The sequence below is a fragment of the Centruroides sculpturatus genome, unplaced genomic scaffold (assembly GCF_000671375.1).
Source record: "Centruroides sculpturatus isolate CEXI.00-Female unplaced genomic scaffold, Cexi_2.0 scaffold1086, whole genome shotgun sequence".
Classification (NCBI taxonomy): domain Eukaryota; kingdom Metazoa; phylum Arthropoda; class Arachnida; order Scorpiones; family Buthidae; genus Centruroides; species Centruroides sculpturatus.
In genome coordinates this window covers 210,184-230,489 of record NW_019386177.1, presented here as the reverse complement: position 1 = coordinate 230,489, position 20,306 = coordinate 210,184, and the positions used below count along the sequence as shown (strand labels likewise).

Sequence of the window (20,306 nt, the reverse complement as noted above, 5' to 3'; positions counted from 1 at the left end):
TTGCCCCATTACTGTTGCCCCTATACCAGGGGCAACTTTAATAAAAATAATTAAAATAATTACAACTTTACAAAAAGAGAGAAGTTGCCGATCTTGCCCCTATACCCGGGGCAACTTCGTCAATTTCTCTCTTCTTGTAAAGTTGTAATTATTTTAATTATTTTTATTTCCAAACTGATTTTAACCAGTTCTATAGTAAGGTAACATTCCAATAGACAATATGCAAAGCTTTTTTTTCAGTTTACAGCAGTATTTATTACACAAAATTTAAGTAAAGCTTAACATGCCGATCTTGCCCCGGTCTCCCCTATATTTATTAATTGTATTTAAGCAATATACTAGATCTAACGATTGTAAACATCCTAACATATTACTTTTCTCGTTTTTAAAGATGTCACTACTTTATGTATTTAAAAATTTTTAAGTGTTTAGATGTTCTGTAAGAGCTGCACTATTATCATTCGAGAACTGCTTTGCAGCACATGAGCCGTGTTTTGACTGTTATTGTATAAATAATAGGAGTAAATTACAGGTAAATTAAAAAGATTTGAATAAGATTTTTAATAACTATTTTGAAGAAATACCAGTTTTTACATTTTACTGAAATCACTTGATTACTCAGTTTCTACTTTTCTGTTGGTTAAAATAAAAGTTCATGGAACTGTTAAATGTTTGGCAAATACGTAATGCGATGATTTATCAATTCACATTAATATCTAGTATTATTTATTAATTTTTTCAAAAGTAACAACTAAATATAAAATAGATATTCTTAAAATATGTTTCATTATATTCACAACTCATATTTATTATTATTATTATTATTNAATATTTTTCACGCAAAATTTAATTCTGTCTTGATGTTAACTTAGAATAGAGCTATCACATTTCGTGGAAATTATCATTTAATAATGTTAAAATTGAAAAAATATTGCTTATCTTTTAACAGATTTTGATATTTTCACTAATATTTTAGCTGATTCTAGTATTTCGAGTTTCGGAGTTATTTTCAAATCAGGTTTTTCTAGTTGTTTAACTTTTCGTAAATTTTCGTATTCTGAAATCCTGTTTTATACATTTCTTGTTACGATTTTTTAATTTGTTTTCTTTCTTTTTATCTACAATAATTTATTTGTCAGTTATTTTGTATCGACACTTGTTCTTTATCATTTAAAAAATGCTTGTTAAAATATAATTATAATCTAATTTAGTCAAATGTTACAAAATTATAAATAGTATAGTCCAAAAGTTAGATAACCGAGATAATGAAGCTTCTAAATCAAGAATGCAGCTATTTCAAACTAATTCTTAAAACAATGCTTAAAATATATCTCAGTTAACTGACTTCCTGACCATCCTGTGTGCACTATAAATTAATCTTGGAGTTATCAAAGTATTTTTATCGTCAAACAGATTAACTTCTTTCTCGATAATTTAAAAAAAAATAAAAATTTTTCAAAATGGAAAATATTTAATATTTTAATAAATTTTCAAGCTGAAGCATATTTTCATATATCCATAAAAATAAAGAATAAAGTTTATTAAAAAATTATGTTTATATTCATTTCAGTATTCAGTAATTTTTTTAAGTTTCTTTATCGTTCTATTATATTTCACTTTATAACTTATTTTATTAGGTTGGTTCAAAGAAATTATTTTTTCCCAGAGGAAGTTAAATGTAACAATAGGTTATATATTATGTTACACTTCAGTCATTAGTTGAAGAATAATATAAAAAAATTCATTAAAATACATCAGTTTGTAACGCTCAACTTGAAACTGAAATCGTAAATTTTAGTTTATTTATTATAAAAGTAATTGTATTTTCAAAAAATAGCTTTTGAAAATAAAGGAAATTTCTTTTATTACATTATTATTGAATATCAGTCAAATACATCATTTTATTTAAGAAGATAGATATATTATTTAAAAACTATATTTTTATATAAAAAACGAATAATTAAAAATTTTTAAAATTATTCATTTCTTATTTTATCAGAATTGTTTTGTATTAAAAGTATGATAAATCTGCATTAATGAATATATGAAAATAATTTCCCGAGAATTATTAACCCATTAATTTTTACTAATAAATCATTTCAAGATGACCATTATAATTATTGATATATGTGTTTCAAATCATCCAACTGACAATAATTTTATGTTTTAGATCTAAAAATTATAATTTTCGGAAACTTTTGAAAATATGAAAAATAAAATAAAAACATTAACATTCTGTAAATGTAGGAATGTGAGAATTTTAATTTAAAAACAGCACAGCATAAAATATTTTATCCTGTTGAGTGTATTCATTTGTTTTTTCCAAATGTTATTAAATTTTATAAATTTCTTCAATCATACATTTTCAATCCTCTGAAAATGTTTCATGAAAAATTAATTGAAATTTTAAATGATATACAGAGAACAAATGAAATATTATGTTACTAAAATATTTTCTTAGTTGATTAATTAATTGATTTATTGTATTAAAAATTGTAATGTGTTAATCAAATTTTATATTCAAAACTTATAAATTTAAATTTAAAATATTTGATTGAGTTTGATCGCATTTTCGCATTACAGAATAATATAAACTAACTCAAGGTAAATATAAATATTTATTTTTATAAAATTAAATTATCATTAAATTATTAGTTTGTTGGCAAAATTGACCAGTCACCATTTTCCTATATTGTATACTTGTATAGAATACAACATATGAAAAGCATGATAACTGGTCAATTTTGACTCATAGTTTTCTTCCATTTCTCAACGTCTTGACACACAAGAACCCTAAAAATCTAAAAAAAAAAAAAACTTATGGAATTTGTATATGTAGGAGAACAACTTATATATGTGTATGTGGTAGGGTGTATATTTCGTATTATATCTCAGGACTGGATCTGTCAAATATTTTGAAACTTGGCAGGATTATTTCTATATATGGGTATTGATTCTATTAAATTTTGATAATTAAAAGTCAAGAGGATGGGAAGATAGACGAAGTCATGTTTCATCTTGAGTAAAATCAGACTTAATAAAAATTTTACTCGTTATTCACATTTACAATTCATCTACAATTTTGAGGATCTCTATTCTCAAAATTAAGCCTTTTGCCATTTTATAATAATTAATAATATAAAAATGATTTTTTAAATAAAATCTCATAACAGATAGCTCCACATACAATTTTAACATTGTGCTAATGTGTCTTAGTGTTTTTTAAGTTTAAATATTTTTTTAAAATAAAGATATTTCTTACAATTTAATTAAATTGCTCCTCTTAAGTTTTGTTATTGTTTAAATTTTATATCCTAATATNGCTCACATATTTGTAAAATCTAAGTGACTCGTACAACAGGTGCCTTTAACATTCTTGTTCGAGTGCCATGAAAGTCGAGTAAGAGCCCTTGCAAGTTTTTTCTTTTTAATTTAATATTGTTTCTATTTCTTAATTTTTAAATTTTTTAATTTATTAAAAATTAAATTTATTTGTTCTAGAAATAATATGTATAATGTGAAAATCTTACTTGAAGGTCATAAACATCTCTCTTTTCACCTCTTGCATCTGGAGTAACAGAAGTGATATTGAGTGATGATAAAACCATTGAGGCAGCTTCTAATTCTTTTGTTTCTCCTATGGAGATAACTCCGATTACAGATTCCAATTTGACTTTAGCATTGACATCTGTTTTATCAGATAAGTAGGTAACCAATTGATGAGTTAATCGAAGAGGAGAAGAACAAGTATCTATCACTACCACTCCAAGGTCTATTCCTGGAAGATACGTGATATTAGAGTTGATCAGATTAATACTCCAAAGAACTGCTTCTAATTCTTCCACGGTTTCCGGTTTAATATTAGTACTACAATCCAATGCGTTACTTCCCGGTTGATGAAGTGGTAACAACACAGCAATAAAGATATCTTCAGCTTCACCCAAAGTAAGAATATTAGTAATTTCAGGATCAGTTGACTCATCAATTCTTGACTGACGATTCCTAAAGAAACAAACTCAAATTTTATACTAATAATTGATATAGTATATATTAATTATAAAATTTTCTTATTTATTGATATAATTGAAATGGAAAATGTAAATATTATTTCAAAACACGTAATTTTTTTTATCAATTTTAAATTAAATAAACTTGAGTGAATTTTATTAACATTTCTTTGTAGAGTTAGTTGGAAAATAAGAAGAATAACTAATTTTTTTTATAGGTTACTTTTAAAAATAGAATTCTATCAAAACAAAGTTGGTTTAAACAAACATATTAACTCAACTATATCTTAAAATCTGATATTTAATAACAACGTAAAAACAAATAAATTCTCTTAAAGTATAGGGGAGACCGGGGCAACTTCGGCACACGGGGCAAGTTTGTCAAGCGCTTTTTTTAAAAAACAAATTAAAAGGAGACTTTGGTTATAGGTTAGGCAGTTGAGTTTTATTGGTGGCTTGTTGAGTGTAGTGTTTTTATTGTTCTCCAACAAGCGTAGTTGAATTATCAAGCAAATTTTCATTTTCGTTCAATTCCATATAATATTTTTTTTCCATTTATATTGAATTGGCAGGTTTTGTTATAATTCCATGATAACGAAAGTTACTTTTCCTGTTAGAAGGATGTAACTTCAACTTATTCACGTGGCCAGATCGTGGCTTGGCATTCTGTTCTCAGGGTTGTACTTAATGTTTCGAAATCATGACTAGCGGGGTAAGATCGGCAACATAAAGCCACATTAGAAGCAAAGGATAAAAATCAAACAGATGATAAATGAAAACATGTTTGCATTTGTTATTCATGTATATATGTCTTTGAACTTGCATTTCGTTGTAATAATATTAAATGGGTGTTGGATTTGTATTTCTTTGTTTTAATAGTGAATTCCAACTTATACATTGTTAATAACATAATTTTATATACGTGCCTATCTTGCCCCATTACTGTTGCCCCTATACCAGGGGCAACTTTAATAAAAATAATTAAAATAATTACAACTTTACAAAAAGAGAGAAGTTGCCGATCTTGCCCCTATACCCGGGGCAACTTCGTCAATTTCTCTCTTCTTGTAAAGTTGTAATTATTTTAATTATTTTTATTTCCAAACTGATTTTAACCAGTTCTATAGTAAGATAACATTCCAATAGACAATATGCAAAGCTTTTTTTTCAGTTTACAGCAGTATTTATTACACAAAATTTAAGTAAAGCTTAACATGCCGATCTTGCCCCGGTCTCCCCTATATTTATTAATTGTATTTAAGCAATATACTAGATCTAACGATTGTAAACATCCTAACATATTACTTTTCTCGTTTTTAAAGATGTCACTACTTTATGTATTTAAAAATTTTTAAGTGTTTAGATGTTCTGTAAGAGCTGCACTATTATCATTCGAGAACTGCTTTGCAGCACATGAGCCGTGTTTTGACTGTTATTGTATAAATAATAGGAGTAAATTACAGGTAAATTAAAAAGATTTGAATAAGATTTTTAATAACTATTTTGAAGAAATACCAGTTTTTACATTTTACTGAAATCACTTGATTACTCAGTTTCTACTTTTCTGTTGGTTAAAATAAAAGTTCATGGAACTGTTAAATGTTTGGCAAATACGTAATGCGATGATTTATCAATTCACATTAATATCTAGTATTATTTATTAATTTTTTCAAAAGTAACAACTAAATATAAAATAGATATTCTTAAAATATGTTTCATTACATTCACAACTCATATTTATTATTATTATTATTATTCCGTAATTCTGGAAATTTACGGATTAAAACTGTTTTCAGAAAGCAGATTACAAGCAATGATAATAAACTACTTTCTTTTTAATCATAAAAGTGTGGTTATTATAAATAAACTGCAACATAAATTTTCAATATTTATAAAAAACAAAAAAAATAAACATAATTATGTTTAGTGATTCGAAATTAGTCAACCAAATGGAAAGCATTGCCAATAAGACATGTTACTTGCAAAACAAATTAAAGAGTGTTACTATAATTATAATAAATTGGTCCAATTTAATAACCAGGATGGACTGCTAATATCCTAGTTGTATAATTCAAAAAATTAAAAATACATTTACTTAAATGAATTAATATACAGTATTTTATCAATATTATAAACTGTAATTACACATTCCAATGGTATTAAATAGCGCACACAATTTCTTATAAATGGTTTTTTGCATATATTGAGTAACCAAGTGTCGTTGTATTGAACCGGTTCAAATTGACCAGTGTACTGCAGTCTAATTTAAGAGAAAGAGTCATTTTAATTTAAACATTAATGCATTCGATAACCAAAGTATTTCATATAACAAAATATTAACAAATGTAGTTTAGCATGAAAAATTGTAAAGCACTTGTAAAACAATTCTTACGTATTACAAAGGGCACGTTGCCTGATGAAACGGTTTGAACATATTGATAGCTGGATAAGAAAAACCAATGATATAGTCAGTTTCAAATAAAACGAGCTTTTAACGAAAAGTTATGAGAACTTAGCAATCAGCATAAGAAAATTATATAAAGCAGAGGGGGGAAAACACTAGTTTAATTATATTGTAAAAAGTGCTATTTCAGAATAACAGATGGCACCTTGAGTGATTATTTTATGGTGCCTTTTGCATTGGTTGATAAACTAACTGCTATATTTATCAACTGACTATATAATTAATTTTCTGTATAGTTCAGAAAATTTAGCAATAGTACAAAATTTAGGAGTCGATCCAATAGTCTAATAGTCTGAGATAATTTAATTCTTACCTAGTGCAATGTCCACATCCTAATTTTGAACATGTGGATGATATAGTACGAAAATCAGTATCGTAGTTAATAACGTCATCATCTTGATACAAAGCAATCTATAAAATTAAATTACTTATTAAAGTACATTTCAAATACTATTAGTATGTTATTATACAGTGCGTGTATATTTGATGCTAATTTCTGAGAAAATTTTTTTGCATTAATGGCATATGAAAATTTTAAACAAGTTAAATAAAATAGAAGTAAATAATTAAAGTAATTAAATGATTATATTTATCGACAGAATTGAGGCTTCAGATTGGTTGTTTTTCTATTTTAAATTACTTTCAATATATACTTTATATATACAATTTAATGTCTTTATTATTTTTTATTCTTTTATTTTTTAGTTCTTAATACAGGCGTTGTCACAAGGACAAAAATTGCCGCCTCCNTTTGTTAATTCTTTTATTATTGCATCAATTTCTTGGCTATTGAATTAATCGTTTAATTATTAATGTTTGAAATAAATTGTTAAATGTTTATAAATCCAATAGAGTACTTTGAATATTCTATAATAGTTGAATACAGTAATTATATAGGCTGTCTATAATGTTTATTACGTAAACGCTACTAATTAACTCATTATTTTAATAAATTAATGTAATTTCAATTAAACTCCAATGTAAATTTATTTAAAATTTATATTTTAAAAAAATATTTTATTTTAAATTGAACATTAAACTTCGCACATAATAAAAAATGCTAAACAAATTAAATATTAATCGCTTTTATTTCCAATTACATCAATGGTTAAAAATTATTTATCAGAAATTATATAATTGTAAAACAAACATTAACTTGTATCTTTATATTTATATTGAATCAATTATAAAATTCATCTGTAATTTATTACAAATATTAGATAGTTATATTGTTGTATTGCAAAATATTTTGTTGTATATTTTACCAAAAAATTACTTACAATAAACATATTTTTATACACATTCAAAAAATTGAATAATTTTTATACATAAATTTGTAAGTTTTATTATTGTCATATAAAGTGAGATTATGACTATTTAAAGTAACAACTATTATAAAGTTAACAATAAACAATTACTATAATGTTAAAATAGCAATTTACTATAATATAATAAACGTAATTTTTTAATTTTTAAATTATTGTTAAATATAGTTTCATGTCACTTCAATGAAAATAAATGGTTTCGTTACGCATAATTAAAGCCAAAAAATTAAACATTTGTCGACAAAACAATCTTTATTAAAAATAATTTCATTCCTTGAAAAGAAAGAAACAATAAAAATTGTTTGATTAGTTTATTTCCATCAACGGTTGGCTGACACTGTCCATTAATGAAAATAACACGAAACACCATATACAGTAAGCCATAGGAACGGCCACAATTACGCTCATTACGAGCAGCCTAACATTCACTAGGGTCGACACACATAAATGAGATACAAGAAACGGTATTCTGATCCATACTACCCATGTGAAATTATGGGGTAATCTATCTGGTTTACTATTTTTATAACATTTTATTTTACACTCTATTATACTTTCGCTTATGTTTAAACATTAAAATACTTAAACAACATTCTGCTTACCTTTTGATAAAAGACTTGTTCGTATTTATTTTCATTCTTGACAATATATCTATTAAGAGATAATTTACAATTTTCTAGTTTTCCAAACGGAATACTTCCACTTTTACGTCCATCCAGTCCTGAAGGACTCCGATCGATGACACTATGTTGAAATTCTAATTTGTTTAAATAGTTAGAAAAAAATTCTTCTCTACTTGTATGATGAATCATTTCACAAAATCCGGCAGTAGAATTACATTTATCAATCCACACAGATCTTAATCCATGAGCAAATGAAAAAATATTATTAATAGCAGATAAAACTCGAGAAGTACGATATAATACTTCTGATTCGGTATCATGAACTGCGATATTGTTGCAATTTCGGCATCCTTTGCGCTGCATTAAATATTCCTGAAACCATATATCGTCTCTATTGTTGAATTCTTGCGCAGGATCTTTCAAACGAGACCAATAATCTTCCAATTCTTTAATTTCAGATGGATGCGGTGCCACTGAATAAACTCTAGTATTATTCATTAGTTCTGCCAATTTTATTAAATTATTAATTGGGGGTAGCGATGAAAATAGCCATTGCATTCGAGATGTTGCATCTATCATTTCAGTCATAGTATGCAAAAGAAATTCCAATGCTTTTCCCTGAGCAATTACAATAATACCTGTATGAGCTTTCATTCTGCTTGCATGATAGACAAGTATCTTTTTGAATAGTTTCACTTCCTCGGGCAAAACCGTTACCGATTTCACACACATCTGATTGCTTAGTTTTCTCATAATCCTGACACTGTAGTCATTATTTTCGTACAAAATGGCAATTCGTTCCCATTGCAGAAATTCAGCCATTCGTGCCAATACCTGTTACATTAAAAAAAGTTTATTTAACTATAAATTTGAAAAAAAAATAAAATGTTTAGAACATATAAAAATAAATTTATTATTAAAATCAAATTTCAATAATTAATATTTGTTAATCTGATTTACCGAACGATTTCATAATTTTAAGTTTGTTGAAATAATTAAAGAATGCTAAATGTCCAATAGTAAATTTTAGTTTTGCTATAATAAATTAAATTTATCGATTAATGTCGATAGACGGAATCAAGCGTGTATCCATAAGATACACTAAAACTTCATAAAATGACCTAAAACACAAAGATATTTTTTTGATCAGATACTGGTATATAATCTTATTGATTTCAGTCACACATTCTTTAACTATTTAACTCAATTTTAATATAAAAATTAAAAAGTAATAGACTAAATATATTAGATCTATGAAAACACAAACAGAATATGATATTATGATTTACAGTCACAGATATATATGTTTTAAGAACCCTGATCTAAATCATAATAAATCAATACAAATATGTCATATCCAAATAAGAAAATATGCCAAGCCTTATTAATTTTATTATAATTATCTACTCTAAAATAATTTATGTAAACTTTTGTGTTAGCTTGATACAAATGTAACAAAACAAGTAAGCTTACGTAAACAATGTTATATTTTTTATCATCGAGGAACAAGTTTTAGAAATAGAATAGAATTATTATCCATATTTTATCAAGATAATTCGTAGTTTGTAAATAAAGTTTTACTGGAAGAAAATTAACAATGGATCAAAAGCATATACTTATAAACAAGCACTGTATCAAAATGATAAAGTAAATGTCACTAAACTGTTAAAGCATTTCTAAATTTCTAAATAAAAACTAAATTTTTAAGATGTAAATCTTAGAAATTTAGTTTTTACAAATTCTAACTGATCATTTAAATATTTAAAAAAAAACGATTGCAATAATGTTCAAGTTTAATAACAAGATCTGGTTAATGTTTAAAAAATAATAATAATTTTGAGATGTAAATATATTTTATAGAAACCGCTTTACAACTTGCTATTAAGGATTTTTCTTTTTTTTTTGTTTTTTAATGATCTATTCAGGTTTTCATGGATATCTGATTTCGATTTGCTATTTCAGCCAACTTTCGCTAATGATAGAATACTAATATTAGTAATAACTTTAACAGAAAACTTGCCTGTGCCAAATAATCTGCTGAGAGATAAGAATATTGGAGAGGTTGATGAATTAAATGATATTCCTGGATGGACTCAACTAATTCAATCCTCTTCAGTGAGTTTGCTTCATCAATTACTCCTAAAATTAACCAATTAAAATACAATATTTTACAAATTTGAAATAAATTAAATGTTTTTTTTTAGATAAATTAAGTTTGATTACCTAAAATAGGAATGGTGATATTTGATACAAAACTGCAAGAATTAGGTCCCGATTTTAATATTGGGAAAAGACTTGTCAATTGTTGAACGGCTAAATCTTGATGACTACAACTGTCATAGACTCTCAATCCTATCAGAAAATTATAATTTATTTTTTAACGTTTCTTTTAATACTTTAATTTAGATGTCATTTATTTATTTCCTACGCTGGATATGATACTTGCCTATCTTAATTCCGGGTATGAAAGATTCATAAACTTGAAAACCATTTACTAAACCGGAATTTTGATTAAGTATAGAAACAGACCATTTCATTGCTTCAAATATGGCCAGTCCTTCTGGATTTATTTGGCCACATCCATAAACACCTTGACCAGGGTGATGAACGTTTAGAATTACTCCAATAATGACGTCGGCATCTGGAAGCACATCTACGTGATCTACTGATTCACTACACGATTCTGATACGAATTCTTGACAGTTTGTAATGACCACCAATATGTAAAAAGTAACTAAAATAATCTCATTCATAGCCTATAAATAGAAATGTTTTATAAACTTTTCATATTTCCAAGATATAATTGAGATATCTCTAATTTTTACTTACCTTTACTTTTTATTTTCAAATCAAACAATGCATTATGAAGACTTCTTTATCTAAAAATATACAGTAATTGTATAAAATTTTGTATACTATAATTAATTTGAGATGTTATTCCATTAATTTAGATCTGTAACTTCATAGTTCTACTTTTAAAATTAATCAAAGCTGATAAGCATCGACTTCAATATTGGCGTGGCCCATTTTCGATATTGAATTATTTGATTTATAGATATTATTCAAGACAAAACCAGTAATTTTTGATAAATAATGTTGGGCGTACTTTCCTCATCTTTGGTAATGATTAACTAGTTCAATCGCTAATGTAAGAAAAACACGAGAAAATTTAAAATGAAGGGCGGGACTTTTTAAATAGCTACACATAATAGAAATAATATTTTATGTAATTTTTCATATCATTTCAATTGAAAATATAGGCTATTCATTATAAGCTTATTTCAAAACTGTTTAATACTTATCTATAAAAGTGGATGAATGCTTTTGAACGTAATATAAATAATAATCAGAAAATAAAAACTGAACTATAAAAATATTTTTTGTATAGTTTAAGTTTATTTAACTAATTCAAAAATCAACTAATAATAAAAAGTATCACAGGCAATCTAAAGATAAACATAAATTACTAAAATCTATATATATATATATATATATAATTATGAAATATCAATTAAATGTTTTAACAATATTAAATCATTTTTTAAAAATTAATTGCATTAACTTATTAGTTTAAACTAATTAAGCTTAAACCAAGGTAATATTTAAGACCTAAATTTTCTTTTGAAAATAAATCGGAACTGAGAGGAAATTAAATAATACTTTACTTGCAAAACTTTTAAATGCGCTTTATCCTTACCTTTCTATGGAAAATATAAGCAAAGATCATTACACTGTCTTCATTTGAATGGTAAAATGTGAACAATGATTATTGGCTTCAGTACTTTCACTCTTACAAAGGATATCCTGCCAAATTAAAGCAACCGTATCGCATTTCTATGATTTTTTTGTTTGCGGAGGATATCATTTCTTTGCCACAACACTATTCATGTTCCCATCTATTTTGTAATCATGAGTTCATAGTGTCGGTTCATTTTTCAAAACAACCAAATGATACTTTTTTCAAAACCATGACCTAAATAAAGAACATGTTCTTTCTGTTATAAGACATGTCGACCTTTTCTCATCAGTCACCACACCTGTTTAGAGTGAAAATTATGCAAAGTCATTGGGACAATTTTGATTAAAAAAAACCGCATCCAGAAAAATTAAAAAAAGAATAATTTTTTATTTTTGTGCAGAAAAATGTTGATGTTCTTTTACGAATAAATGTAATTCACAATTAAATAGTTCACATAAATAAAAACTAGCTTTTGGCCTCGTTATACTTTAACCTTTCACCTTTGTTTTCTTCAGACATAATGACAGAGACTAGGTCAAGGATTCGATTCTTCATAGTACTTGAATCAGGCTGTTTATCCTCTGAATATAAAATTCCAGTCGTAACGCCGAATTTAACAAGGTCAAGTTTAATTTATTAATAGAAATATGTTTCTAAGACCTTACAATTAAAATTTGACCTTCAGCCAACTTTCGCTAATGATAGAATACTAATATTAGTAATAACTTTAACAGAAAACTTGCCTGTGCCAAATAATCTGCTGAGAGATAAGAATATTGGAGAGGTTGATGAATTAAATGATATTCCTGGATGGACTCAACTAATTCAATCCTCTTCAGTGAGTTTGCTTCATCAATTACTCCTAAAATTAACCAATTAAAATACAATATTTTACAAATTTGAAATAAATTAAATGTTTTTTTTTAGATAAATTAAGTTTGATTACCTAAAATAGGAATGGTGATATTTGATACAAAACTGCAAGAATTAGGTCCCGATTTTAATATTGGGAAAAGACTTGTCAATTGTTGAACGGCTAAATCTTGATGACTACAACTGTCATAGACTCTCAATCCTATCAGAAAATTATAATTTATTTTTTAACGTTTCTTTTAATACTTTAATTTAGATGTCATTTATTTATTTCCTACGCTGGATATGATACTTGCCTATCTTAATTCCGGGTATGAAAGATTCATAAACTTGAAAACCATTTACTAAACCGGAATTTTGATTAAGTATAGAAACAGACCATTTCATTGCTTCAAATATGGCCAGTCCTTCTGGATTTATTTGGCCACATCCATAAACACCTTGACCAGGGTGATGAACGTTTAGAATTACTCCAATAATGACGTCGGCATCTGGAAGCACATCTACGTGATCTACTGATTCACTACACGATTCTGATACGAATTCTTGACAGTTTGTAATGACCACCAATATGTAAAAAGTAACTAAAATAATCTCATTCATAGCCTATAAATAGAAATGTTTTATAAACTTTTCATATTTCCAAGATATAATTGAGATATCTCTAATTTTTACTTACCTTTACTTTTTATTTTCAAATCAAACAATGCATTATGAAGACTTCTTTATCTAAAAATATACAGTAATTGTATAAAATTTTGTATACTATAATTAATTTGAGATGTTATTCCATTAATTTAGATCTGTAACTTCATAGTTCTACTTTTAAAATTAATCAAAGCTGATAAGCATCGACTTCAATATTGGCGTGGCCCATTTTCGATATTGAATTATTTGATTTATAGATATTATTCAAGACAAAACCAGTAATTTTTGATAAATAATGTTGGGCGTACTTTCCTCATCTTTGGTAATGATTAACTAGTTCAATCGCTAATGTAAGAAAAACACGAGAAAATTTAAAATGAAGGGCGGGACTTTTTAAATAGCTACACATAATAGAAATAATATTTTATGTAATTTTTCATATCATTTCAATTGAAAATATAGGCTATTCATTATAAGCTTATTTCAAAACTGTTTAATACTTATCTATAAAAGTGGATGAATGCTTTTGAACGTAATATAAATAATAATCAGAAAATAAAAACTGAACTATAAAAATATTTTTTGTATAGTTTAAGTTTATTTAACTAATTCAAAAATCAACTAATAATAAAAAGTATCACAGGCAATCTAAAGATAAACATAAATTACTAAAATCTATATATATATATATATATATAATTATGAAATATCAATTAAATGTTTTAACAATATTAAATCATTTTTTAAAAATTAATTGCATTAACTTATTAGTTTAAACTAATTAAGCTTAAACCAAGGTAATATTTAAGACCTAAATTTTCTTTTGAAAATAAATCGGAACTGAGAGGAAATTAAATAATACTTTACTTGCAAAACTTTTAAATGCGCTTTATCCTTACCTTTCTATGGAAAATATAAGCAAAGATCATTACACTGTCTTCATTTGAATGGTAAAATGTGAACAATGATTATTGGCTTCAGTACTTTCACTCTTACAAAGGATATCCTGCCAAATTAAAGCAACCGTATCGCATTTCTATGATTTTTTTGTTTGCGGAGGATATCATTTCTTTGCCACAACACTATTCATGTTCCCATCTATTTTGTAATCATGAGTTCATAGTGTCGGTTCATTTTTCAAAACAACCAAATGATACTTTTTTCAAAACCATGACCTAAATAAAGAACATGTTCTTTCTGTTATAAGACATGTCGACCTTTTCTCATCAGTCACCACACCTGTTTAGAGTGAAAATTATGCAAAGTCATTGGGACAATTTTGATTAAAAAAAACCGCATCCAGAAAAATTAAAAAAAGAATAATTTTTTATTTTTGTGCAGAAAAATGTTGATGTTCTTTTACGAATAAATGTAATTCACAATTAAATAGTTCACATAAATAAAAACTAGCTTTTGGCCTCGTTATACTTTAACCTTTCACCTTTGTTTTCTTCAGACATAATGACAGAGACTAGGTCAAGGATTCGATTCTTCATAGTACTTGAATCAGGCTGTTTATCCTCTGAATATAAAATTCCAGTCGTAACGCCGAATTTAACAAGGTCAAGTTTAATTTATTAATAGAAATATGTTTCTAAGACCTTACAATTAAAATTTGACCCGCTCCAATTTCTGTCATATCAAGAAAGTAGCTTAAATTTAATATTTTAAATTGTTCGTTTAGTATTGCTGCTATAAAATTAAAAAACCTTATCTGTTAAAATTTAAATTATTTTCTATTTAAATATCTATTTATCTTACTATTATTTTAAATAAAACCTTTAGTCGATATGTATTAAAATGTATTAAAAAATTCAAATATATACTTTAAAATACTAACAATATGAGCAGCGGAATAACTAGCAATTTTAAGCAAAATATCGTAAAGGGTTCTCCAATGCTTATGGCTTAGCCCGTTCACATTTTTGATGTTATAGGAATTTAAACAAAATTTTTAAATTGTCAATTTTAAATTGTTAGAAAACATTACATTTCTATAGTATTGATACATCACTTCCTTCCACTTTCATTCTGAATCGAGTAAATTTGGCCAAGAATGCTTGTTTCTCAGTATACAGGAAATAGTTCTGCTAGGGTTTCACCTGGTATGTGATAAATCTGGCCAAGTGTAAGTTTAAACCTGGCCAACTCTCCAAGGTTTAAACGTATGGCATAAAGAACTAATTAACTGAACTGTTTCGAAACTAGAACAACACTAATCTCATTACGTTCGACAAGACAAGAGCATTATTTGTTCAAACTAACTTGCATTTAATCTGGAAGAAGATAAATTGGTAAAAGATGAGCATTAATATCATAGATTAAACTTATTCCAGCAAATTTTTTGAACAAAACAAAATTGGTAAGTTACAATGGATCGCGAATTGACTTGTTATATAGTCTAAGTATTTTTCTGTTTTTACTTTTGAAATTAACTTATTACAAATAGTCCATGCAAATAGAATTTCCTTGAAATCTGCTTGTCTCTTTGGCTAAGCATTCATATTCCATACAGCAACGTCGGTCTGTATATATATTGAAGGATAGGGTCAATGATAATGAGTAAAGAAATTTCTCATTGTCGGGTTTTGAATGGATGAAAAAATAAGGATGTGTTAAAAAAACCTCTGGTGTACAGTAATCATTTCTACTTCTAAGTTCGTAGTATGATATAAAAAGATATACCTTGGGAGGGGAAATTTGCCGCTACAAAAATATTGGGGGATATGTCCCTTATGGATCGATATCCGTGATTCCATGCACTGTCTTTTAAAACTTAACCAGACCTAATAGATGCAAGTAAAAGAAGTTTATTCTTTTGAACCAATAGATTGATTCAATCTCTCTAATTTCATCCTCAAGTTAAATCAGTGTAATAAGTCCTATTAATAGATTATAGTCACAATAGACTAATACTAATAAAATAATATTTAAAGAACTAGGAGCATTAATTAATAAATTTACCTTAAATGTAGTGCTGTTAGTACGACTGCAGAAACGATAAAAATTTATGCATAGTCTATTATATCATATCATTATTCAAAAGCATGTTAATCTTACGTGGTCAGGTTTTACCTCAATCATCTTAAATAATATAAATATACGTCCACCAAATTAAAATTTCAAATTAATTATCTTTGTTAAATATATTTGGTATAAGTGATGTCATATATTTTTTATCATCATAAACTTATTATTGGGTAACTACAATCAGACAGCGTTGCTTTTTTCATTATTTTTCGTAAATACAATGAAGAATTTTCAGAAACTAAAAAGCTGCAAAAACTATTCATAAATTTATTATTATTTTTTTATAATATGCTGTTATAATACAGTGTAAAGTGTTTCATTTTGCAGCGGTAAGTGAAACCAGAAAAAATAAACTGTAAAAGCGGTCTAAAATAAATAGTAGACATTTATTTAAAATTAATTGTTCCTATCAAAAACAAACACAAATATAAATACATATAAACTTGTCTACCTAGAATCGCACAGAAACAAGAAAAAATTTAAGATAGACAGGTTTCGAGATATAGAGGTTCTTACACAATAAACAGTAATAGGTTTGATTGAGGTAAGGTATTAATTTACATTATTAATACATTAGCAAGTATAATACATACCTGTATTAGATATAAATATCAATAAAACATTTTTGACATATCTTAACAGAAAGTTTGTCAATAGTTTGTGACGTCTGACTTTCTTTAACCAATAAGACGCAAGCCAAACTCGTAACCAATCAAAGAAAAGCAGCATTAATTGCAATAATGCACTGTATTGCAAGAGTTGTTTCTCTACTACAATTTGTGTTATCGAAATGTAGTCACAGAGTTTTGAAATTTTAATTGACATTTGAGTCCATAATTTGAGATATAAAGGTTTAGAGAGAAAATTACTTGAGATAAACATGGAATATATATTGAATTTAGGCTGAAAATGCAGGGGGGAAATAAATTTCGAGATAAACATGTTTGAGATAGACAGGTTCAACTGTATACACATATTTTTCATATATAATTGAAAAATTTCCGATTTATACTGTTCTGTTCTGTCGAAACAAAACAGCATAAATATGAGAAACAGTGCCGAGGGCCTGGTCTGGGCCCCTTACGCCATAGGCTCTTAAGCGTCGTTTAACAGCGCTTAATAACACTTATACTGTAATTAAATACGATTTAGTGGCGTAAGATAAACAATAAAACAGAAACTTACTATACGTCTTTATTATTTGATTTTTAATTAAATACAAATGGCATGTTGTTTATTTTCTTAAATATGCTGGTACATTTAAAAACAAAAACATTTATATAATTGAGACTTTTAGATATAAATATCTAACAGTTTAGAAATATATAAAAAGAAAAACGAAATGAATGCATTTATTGACGAGAAAAATCGATCTCAAATCATCTTAAACAACAAAAGAACGTCATGAAATATTCAAAGTAAACAAATTTTTACATTTTTAATTTTATTTATATAAATATATATATATAGCCTAATAAAAATATATTGCTTATACTTCTATAGATGAATACATTTTTAAATATCGTTTAATTAAATGTGGATAAATAAACCTAATTTATATCTGACTTTTAGAATTTTAAATATACAGTAGAATACTGGTACGTTTAAAGTTCTATAAAATATACAGAAATATTTTCCATAATGAGAATTTAAGAGTCCTTCCATAGAAGGAAGAATGAAATAAGTCCGTTCATTGATCATTAATTAATCACCATTAATCATTAATTCATTAATTTCAAAAATAATTAAAGACGAACCGAGAAAGCTATGAGGCCTGAAAAATGCTAATCACGAAAATCCTTTTTCGAAAGATAAATAAAGTCAATAAAACAATAAAAACAAATAAAAGCGAAATAAATTAATTGTTTATTTCGCTTTCATATAATTAAACAAAATTTTGAAGATTTTCTATTTTCGAGACCCGAACTAATAGCCGAAATTTATAGATAACTTTTTAACCAGGCCTAGCAATAAATCGTAAAGGTCTTTAACCAGATCTAGTTAGAAAACTCCGCGAAAATCCCATCTATCTGGCCTTAAAGCAAACATTTAATGTTTTTTTTAATTACATTAATATTTTATAATATAAAATTTTGTAGTAAAACATGTTTTCTCTTGTTTTGTAATAATAATAACTTTCTTACATGTTTGCTTTAAGGCCAAACAGAGATGACCAGCGAAGATTCCCAATCTTTTTCTTGCATTGACTCCATATAGAAAACATTCTTTTCAGTCGATTCCCATAACATTTTTGTCACTTCCCGTATAATATATCAAGTAAATTATTAAATCACTTAATGATTTCCCCACATAACTTATTTGGAAATTATCTGAAATTCTCAAAAAAGTGTAATAAGTATCTGATTTTTCCATTCACCCCTTTCAACATTTTTTTTTTTTTACCCTGGTGGAGAATCCCCGCTTTAAAGTATAATAAATTAAACAATGGATTATAAGTACAATTTTATAAAAATAAAATTGTATTTATAGAAAATTCGTTAACCATTCACGTATAAAATAAATGATTTAAAAAAAATTCAATTATAATTTCATCGTAATCTTACCTAATCGTACGGCATCAATCAACAGGAAGATCATTTTCAAATGTGAATTTCGTATTATTATTAATAAATGAATAAAAATTCCCGTATAATAACGAATACTCTTCTATCTCGGGGAGTATTTCCGTCACAAATCGACAATGGATAATTCTCCGATAAGAAGACTTTCGTGACTCAACTCTCTTCGAGGCGTGTCCCAAATCGCTGATTTTAAATATTAATGACATCCTTTTGATAAACGAGAAGAAAAATGAGCGGATAAATCCAGTTTTCGGTCGAAGACGGACAAAAATAAAAAATAAAATAAAAAGAACGAGATTAAAAGCAGACGTCATCAAGAAAAAAAACTATCGTCTGCTTCTTTCATCTATTACGCATGCGTCGTCGGGTAACTTATTTAAGAAAAATAATTTTAAAATACTTTTTATATGAATATTATATTATGTTTCTATATTTAGGAAAATTTTTAAAGCGACTTATAAGAAAATTAATCTACTTCCATAAATCATCTGACAAGTGACGTCACGGCGTTAACTATAATATGAATTTTTAATTTGAAAGGCGGATTACGTCACTTAAAATGGGTGAAGCTGTTAGAAAAATTAGAAATCGCTCAAAAAAATTTTTTTTTTCTTAATAGAGCCTGTGTATTTTGGTAATTTAAAATGGATTATGATATTTTGAAAATCTGGATGGATTTCAAAAAAGTTTTTTTAACCAATTATACGTCTTTCTTGTATTACGTCATCAAAAAAGTCTCCGATAAGGTTGGGTGTACTTAGATTTAAGGATAACCAGCGGGAAAGAATACAATTTTTCTGGTTCACGTTCGGCGGAGTATATTTATACAATTTCACATAGGAAAGAATACAAACGTTCCCATATCCAATACAATAACAACAGACCGCCAACCGCAACGTTGAAACATTGTCCTTCGAAATTCTTTTACCTATTCACTCTGCTACTAATTTACGCAAATAAAACTTGTTTCTGCAATTTAAAAAATAAATTACATTATAAAGTAACATTATACTAT

The 20,306-nt window shown here is 26.5% G+C and overlaps 1 protein-coding gene across 1 annotated transcript in view; it reads right to left on the bottom strand.

The window, feature by feature from the left end:
• Positions 1 to 19,880, bottom strand: part of LOC111613937 — a 37,414-nt gene extending 17,534 nt beyond the window's left edge. The window contains exons 1-12 of the mRNA XM_023355286.1: positions 19,274 to 19,880; positions 13,711 to 13,760; positions 13,328 to 13,637; positions 13,105 to 13,233; positions 12,902 to 13,020; positions 10,866 to 11,175; positions 10,643 to 10,771; positions 10,440 to 10,558; positions 8,399 to 9,253; positions 6,785 to 6,882; positions 3,504 to 4,002; positions 1,754 to 1,779 (exon numbers count right to left, since the gene is read on the bottom strand). Coding sequence (XP_023211054.1) covers positions 1,754 to 1,779; positions 3,504 to 4,002; positions 6,785 to 6,882; positions 8,399 to 9,253; positions 10,440 to 10,558; positions 10,643 to 10,771; positions 10,866 to 11,175; positions 12,902 to 13,020; positions 13,105 to 13,233; positions 13,328 to 13,634 — 2,591 coding nt within the window. The 5' untranslated portion in view covers positions 13,635 to 13,637; positions 13,711 to 13,760; positions 19,274 to 19,880. The remainder of the gene's footprint in view (positions 1 to 1,753; positions 1,780 to 3,503; positions 4,003 to 6,784; positions 6,883 to 8,398; positions 9,254 to 10,439; positions 10,559 to 10,642; positions 10,772 to 10,865; positions 11,176 to 12,901; positions 13,021 to 13,104; positions 13,234 to 13,327; positions 13,638 to 13,710; positions 13,761 to 19,273) is intronic.
• Positions 19,881 to 20,306: the final 426 nt, after the last annotated feature.